This window comes from Branchiostoma floridae, chromosome 3 (assembly GCF_000003815.2).
Source record: "Branchiostoma floridae strain S238N-H82 chromosome 3, Bfl_VNyyK, whole genome shotgun sequence".
In the NCBI taxonomy this organism is placed as follows: Eukaryota; Metazoa; Chordata; class Leptocardii; order Amphioxiformes; family Branchiostomatidae; genus Branchiostoma; species Branchiostoma floridae.
In genome coordinates, this window is record NC_049981.1 from 10,151,673 (window position 1) to 10,158,330 (window position 6,658).

Sequence of the window (6,658 nt, forward strand, 5' to 3'; positions counted from 1 at the left end):
AGTGGAAAGGTAATCGTAGCAGTAGTAAACTTATCTTTTCAATGATATGAAAAATAGAATATAGCTGTCTTGTGTTCCAAGCCTGTCGCAACCCTCTTGTTATGGAGTCTGGTGCATTACCTGATCATGATGAGAGTACACGATAGTGACGTCTCAGGTACAGTAGCAGGCAACGTAGCAGTAGCAGGCAACTTCTAGTTTCAATGATATGAAAAAAATTAATATAGCTCCCTTGTCTTCCAAGTCTGTCGCAACCCTCTTGGTATATATATGGAGTCTGGTGCCATACATGATGAGAGTACACGATAGGGACGTCTCAGGTACAGTAGCAGGCAACGTAGCAGTAGCAGGCAACTTCTAGTTTCAATGATATGAAAAAAAATTAATATAGCTCCCTTGTCTTCCAAGTCTGTCGCAACCCTCTTGGTATATATATGGAGTCTGGTGCCATACATGATGAGAGTACACGATAGGGACGTCTCAGGTACAGTAGCAGGTAACGTAGCAGTAGCAGGCAACTTCTCGTTTCAATGATGTGAAAAAATGAATATAACTCTCTTGTCTTGCAAGCCTGTCGCAATCCTCTTGGTATGGAGTCTGGTGCCATATCTGATGAGAGTATCACGGCGTCCGGTTACTACAAGCACTACCCGTGGGACCTCAATCATGCTCCCTATCATGCTCGGTTAAACGGACGTGGGGGTGCAGGCGCCTGGGTAGGCAGCGGTGGACCGAGGTGGCTTCAGGTAGGCATAAAATAACCAACCCTTGAGTCAAGTCAAGTCAAGTCAAAGTTTATTGCAGAAGAATAGTCGCAGGTACAATGTCAGGCAAAACAATATACATTGTATAAGTCAACTGGCTATGAATTAATACAGGACATGTAGGTTCAGTAGGGTATACACAAGAGTTATTACAATGTACAATATAGACCAAAGCGTTCTAACAGACTACCTAGAACTTGCATTAATCTAGTACAAACTACACCGAATCTAGTACATACTACACGATATACATACAATATTGGAAGGAGGCACAGTGAAAGACTGTAATTTCCAACACAAAATTGTTCTCACCCAAGATTCTTATGTCCATATTCTTAAGTCGTTATTATGAGCTTTCTTGATGACACAGCGAAAGTATAGTGTGGGTGACTTTCGGATGGTCTACTATAACTATAACAAACAAGTGGAAAAAATGAATTAACGGAACATACAAATAACTTGGATAAATCAACGTGCTTAGATTTGCGTGTCATTTACATTATTGGTTCCAAAGTCTATAAATTTATATTTACCTCATTGCACATAGACATATAACATCCAAATATGGCTCAACCGAGTTTATTCTATCGAAATGTGTTATCTACACTATGAAATATGAAATCTAACCAATCTAAGGTCTCGTTAAGACCTACGCACATAGTGAATATCAATACAATCCATGCAGATCTTCTTGATTTTTGTTACCCATCTAACAAAGACATATCGGCACAGATGACAAACGCTACTGTAATCATAACCTTCCTGGCGAAGGTAATACCAGAATGATGATCCTTCTCATGATCATTCTCTTTCAGGTGGATTTAGGAGACATAAAACACATCACCGGCACCATCAGTCAGGGTCGCCACTGGAATCATGCCCAATGGGTGACCTCCTACAAACTACAGTACAGTACAGATGCAACACGTTGGACGATATATTCAGACAGCGATGGCTTAGATAAGGTATCTGACACAGAGATTTCGTCTCATTCTCTTTGCTTTATGAATCAAACAAAACATTAGGAAAAGACGTGAAACACTGATTCTGTTTTGCAAAATTAAAAAAAACGAGTGGTTGTAATGCAAAATGTATTCTTAGCACATAAAGGCCAATTCCCATCATCAAAAATGACATATGTCCCAAGTCTGCAACATCATGCATATGAACAAAATTTACATAACATAGGCTGAGGCTATTATGAGAATGAATATTTAAATGTCATCATCATTTACCATCAAGTTTACACATTAGGCCTTTATTTGCATCATTAATGCTGGAGAAAATACTTCAAACATGAACCATGTAATTTGGGCATAGACCATTAATAGATCGAGATTTCAAACTTGATGACAGAACATGCGTCAGTTCCAGGTTATTGGAATTGAAGCTATCTGTTTACCTTTCAGGTCTTCCGAGGCAACATGGACATGCGAACCCCTGTAACTAACATGCTTTGTGAACCCATTGAGGCCCGGTATGTGCGTTTTCTTCCCCAGACCTGGGATGGTGGCCAGGCAATGAGGGTGGAGATTCTGGGCTGCGGCACATACAGTAGGTTTCCGTGGAAAATCAAGTATGTGAAAACACAGTACAAATAGATTGAAGACCTTTGTTGCACATTTTTCCCCACTAGGCTAAGTACAGGTCAAATTGTAACAATCATATACCTGTAGCAACGATAACAATGGTAACAATCATACACATTTATATGTACATACTCACTCCTTACACTTCTTCGTAATTGCATAAGTGTAGTTATAAATTAGCTGTATGGTTGGTTAGAATTGTATCTGAAGTGTGGAAATCTACATAACACATGGCCAAATAGAATGCTTCTATTGCAATCATACAAAGGACAACCTATCAATAGTAAAATGTACTTCGTTTTCTACTTTATCTAAACTACAAAATTGACAGATTCTTTGCTCTAAAAGTACCCATCCTGTATCCAACAGCAAACCGGGAAAAATGTGTAGCTTCAACGCCCGGCCGGGTCTACAGTTCTCCAATCGGCATCGGTGCATATGTAGCCGTAGCATTAGACAAGTGTGCAACTTCTCGTTTCAATGACATGAAAAAGAAACAATTTAGATATATAGCTCTCTCGTCTTCCAAGTCTGTCACAACCCTCTTGGAATGGAGTCTGGTGCCATTCCTGATGAGAGTACACGACAGGGACGTCTCAGAATTTTATCTATACACCCCCTACGTACATTTACCTTTGGAAATGTGATCGTAGCCGTAGAAGGCAACTTCAATGACATGAAAAAAATGCATATAGCTCTCTTGTCTTCCCAGCCTGTCGCAATCCTCTTGGTATGGAGTCTGGTGCCATACCTGATGAGCGCATCACGGCTTCCGGTTTCTATAAGCACTACCCATGGGACAATAACCACGCTGCCTATCGTGGTCGATTAAACGGACGTGGGGGTGCAGGCGCCTGGGCAGGCCGGGGCAGTGCGATATGGCTTCAGGTAGGCATGGAATTATAGAAGCAACCTTTGTTGACACAATAAAAGTACAGCGACTTTCGGAAGGTCCTTGTTGACACAATAAAAGTACAGCGACTTTCGGAAGGTCCACTTCAACGTCTCGTTAAGACCTATCCACACACTGACTATCAATACAATACATGCAGGTCTTCTTGATTTAGGTTACCAACACAACAAACACACATATATCGGCACACGTGACAAACGCTACTGAAAACATAACGAAGGTTATGCCAGAATAATGATCATTCTCTTTCAGGTGGATTTAGGAGACATAAAACACATCACTGGCACCGTCACCCAGGGTCGACACTGGAATCATGCCCAATGGGTGACCTCCTACAAACTACAGCACAGTACAGACGCAACACGTTGGACGACATATGCAGACAGCGATGGCTCAGATAAGGTATCTAACATAGAAGGATTTACTCTCATTTATTTTTGATTTGTAAATAATCGCAGTTATGTGGCAAGTATTGATTTTTGTTTTGCGAAATTTAGAAAAAATGGGAGGTTGTAAGTTGTACACATAGTTGACACATAAAGATCGCATTCGAAATTTTCCTATATTTTTGGTCTAGAAGATCATACATGTGAAGTGAATTGTAAATCATAGGAGAAGAAGAACATTATGAATTTTGATATTCAGGTGGTAACATCATTTATCATCAGGTGCACACATTTGCATCATTCCATTCCGTAGAGTACAATGTATTTGATAGATGCAAAGTATCAGATAAGTGACTTGATGAAAGGTTTTTCAGAAAATCATTTGGTGCCAAGTGACGGGAATAAGCTCCTTCACAGTTCCGAGTGCGTATGCGCGACGACAGGAGTTGTGGGTAATATGTCCAAGGTGAAGATCCCTGACCTTGTAGTAGCAGAGCACAGTTTTCGGCCTAGGGGGCTTTCTATAGTTAAGGGCCACAAGGTGACTGACATCGACGCTGATACAATCATAGTAGGGTGCAATTTTCAAGCACGACAAACTAATATATTGAACTCGAGGGTATAACCTACCAAAATAATTGAAAACCAGAAAAAGTTGTCGTTATGAATTTTTTAAAGACCTTTTTTTAAATGGGGCCGTGCGGGGCCATGCGGAACTGCAGCCAACTCACCCAGGCAGGCAGCTGTAAAGGTCACGCGCATTTATACGGGGAATGGGCAAACTTCATTATCTTATACATACGATCTGAAAGCCGACTTATTGTACTACCATATAGCAAAGTTCATGCCCCGATGTCTTTCACGTTGCAGTCTTGACAGACGCTCCAAGATTTCGACCGCACTACTTTTTTTACCCCTAAGTCATAGGGGTCGCGGATAAATACTGTGGGTTGCGACCTTGTCTCGACCATGCATTGTCCGGATTCGCATTAAAATATCCAGACGTGTTTTGCTTATGGTATAATGTCTCAAGGGCCTTCACCATTGACATATTTCCCACAATTCCTGTCGTCGCGCATGCGTACTCGGAAGTGTGAATGATCTTACTGAAGCTATCTGTCTGTCTTCCAAGGTCTTTCCAGGCAACACGGACATGCGCACTCCTGTAACTAGCATGCTTTGTGAACCCATCGAGGCCCGGTATGTGCGTCTTCTTCCCCAGACTTTTCATGGTGACACGTCAATGAGGGTGGAAATTCTTGGCTGCAGCAAATACGGTATGTTTCAGTTGGCAATGTTATGTTTTGTTCTACAGTAAGAGTTGGACTCATTGGATTCATTGCGCTATGATACTCTGATGGAAATGTTAACGTTACTCCTCTAATAGCATAACGGTAGTGATTTTTTTCTTCCTTCACTTAACTTACACAACCAATATTGAGGGTTAGGCTGGCTGCTTTCGTACATTAACAGAGTTAGACGAGGCTCAGTCCTTTCCTCTTTCGGGTCATTAATAGACCGATCTCATAGTCCCGCCCACTCTGTCATAAAGTAGAAATGCAGAATTAAAAAATGAAAAGGCTAACTTTTAACGGAATTGTTGTCGCTTAATGATTGGTCAAACAGCTATAAGTGCCATACTGGAATTGTTCGCACTACATGTACTAAGCTGTGATCTGGATCGGTCTGTTTTTTTTTTTTTTATTTTTTTTTATTCACATATATTTTGCGAGTATGAGGCGGAAAGCACAAATTGCTTATATTAAGCCTTCTACTCAAGAAACATACGCATAAAACAAGAATAGTAAACGACATTACATACATAAGTACAAAATGGATAACAGAAAAATAAATTTAAACAAGACAAGTTGGTGCTGAATCAATTAGGAGAACCTGCCTGTACAATGGATATAGGTAATGACAAGATCAAAAATGTTACAGTTCTGTTGATGTGAGAGAGATGTTGATCCTGATAACAGTAAAGTACATAAAGTAGTGTCGTTGAGGTGCTTTAGGTCTACTATAATATTTGAGACAGCCGATAACAAAGAACTTCTTTGGCTAGTATAGAGTGTGCAGTGTAGTAGATAATGTTCGGTTGTTTCACAATGATATGGATCGGTCTGTTGGCCAAATCTTGTATCAAAAAAGGTTCAATTGATGAATATATATTCTCATTCACCGTGCCATTCTATGAAATTAACATGATGAAATTGACTCTTTACTTTGTTTTTGTTGTTGTTTAGGTTGACGCAGTGGTTAACCACATCACATCCGGGTCCTCGCGGTGCCCGTGACACCTGACTATACTGTGTTCATTACACAAACTTTCTAAGAAGTAAATGGTTCATTATCTACGTAATGCTATGTCTATTCCTACTGTATCTGTATGTTGAATCATGTTCAGACAAGGGAGGAATTTTTAAAGAGGTCAATTCCTGTCTATAGTAGAGTATTTGACGTTTGTTTGACTCACGATCTAAGCTTATATTTCTGTAAACTGCAGAAGTGGCTGCTTGTATTACTGACAGCCCACCTCTCTGTAATTAAAGAAGTTGTGGCGTTCAGAAATTCGCCTTGTTTCTTATGTGCTATTTCGAAGACAGACAAGCTACTACGGGGCCAAACCAACAGAACTTCAAAAGCTATATGCCGTGAGAATACTCAGACCACAGTATGTTTAGAACAAAAGATGAAAGGTCACACACCAGGGGGCATAAAATTGACATTGACCTCTTGGTCTGTGAAACACAAGCTCTGCTGTCCAGGGCTGTAACTGGGCCCTCCACATAGAGGCGGTCGGATGTTGGGTGGGCTGCTATAAGCAAGATTTAACCAGGGTATTTGTTGGTACACTTTATTTTTCATAAAAGCTCGTCACGTAATTGTCTAGACGTATTGGTAAACTTGCTGAGGAGAAAAAAACAGGAGTAAGACAAATTTGGTCTTCGACATGCTGAATTATGTTGAACTTCCTTTTTTGGGTCCTAAAAGAACAGTTATGGG

The 6,658-nt window shown here is 40.5% G+C and overlaps 1 protein-coding gene across 1 annotated transcript; it reads left to right on the forward strand.

The window, feature by feature from the left end:
• Positions 1–580: 580 nt before the first annotated feature.
• LOC118411578 (EGF-like repeat and discoidin I-like domain-containing protein 3) lies at positions 581–6,070 on the forward strand. The gene is made up of 7 exons (XM_035813981.1): positions 581–746; positions 1,580–1,729; positions 2,174–2,318; positions 3,066–3,241; positions 3,519–3,668; positions 4,785–4,929; positions 5,899–6,070. Exons 1-7 carry the CDS (start codon positions 591–593, stop codon positions 5,901–5,903), a joined length of 927 nt encoding a protein of 308 aa, XP_035669874.1. The 5' UTR covers positions 581–590; the 3' UTR covers positions 5,904–6,070.
• Positions 6,071–6,658: the final 588 nt, after the last annotated feature.

Bases quoted from the DNA above. Each gene is read 5' to 3' on its own strand.
- LOC118411578 (XM_035813981.1), top strand. From the start codon at position 591: ATGGAGTCTGGTGCCATATCTGATGAGAGTATCACGGCGTCCGGTTAC. The intron at 747-1,579 runs GTAGGCATAAAA...ATTCTCTTTCAG, and splicing joins GTGGACCGAGGTGGCTTCAG to GTGGATTTAGGAGACATAAA. The intron at 3,242-3,518 runs GTAGGCATGGAA...ATTCTCTTTCAG, and splicing joins GCAGTGCGATATGGCTTCAG to GTGGATTTAGGAGACATAAA.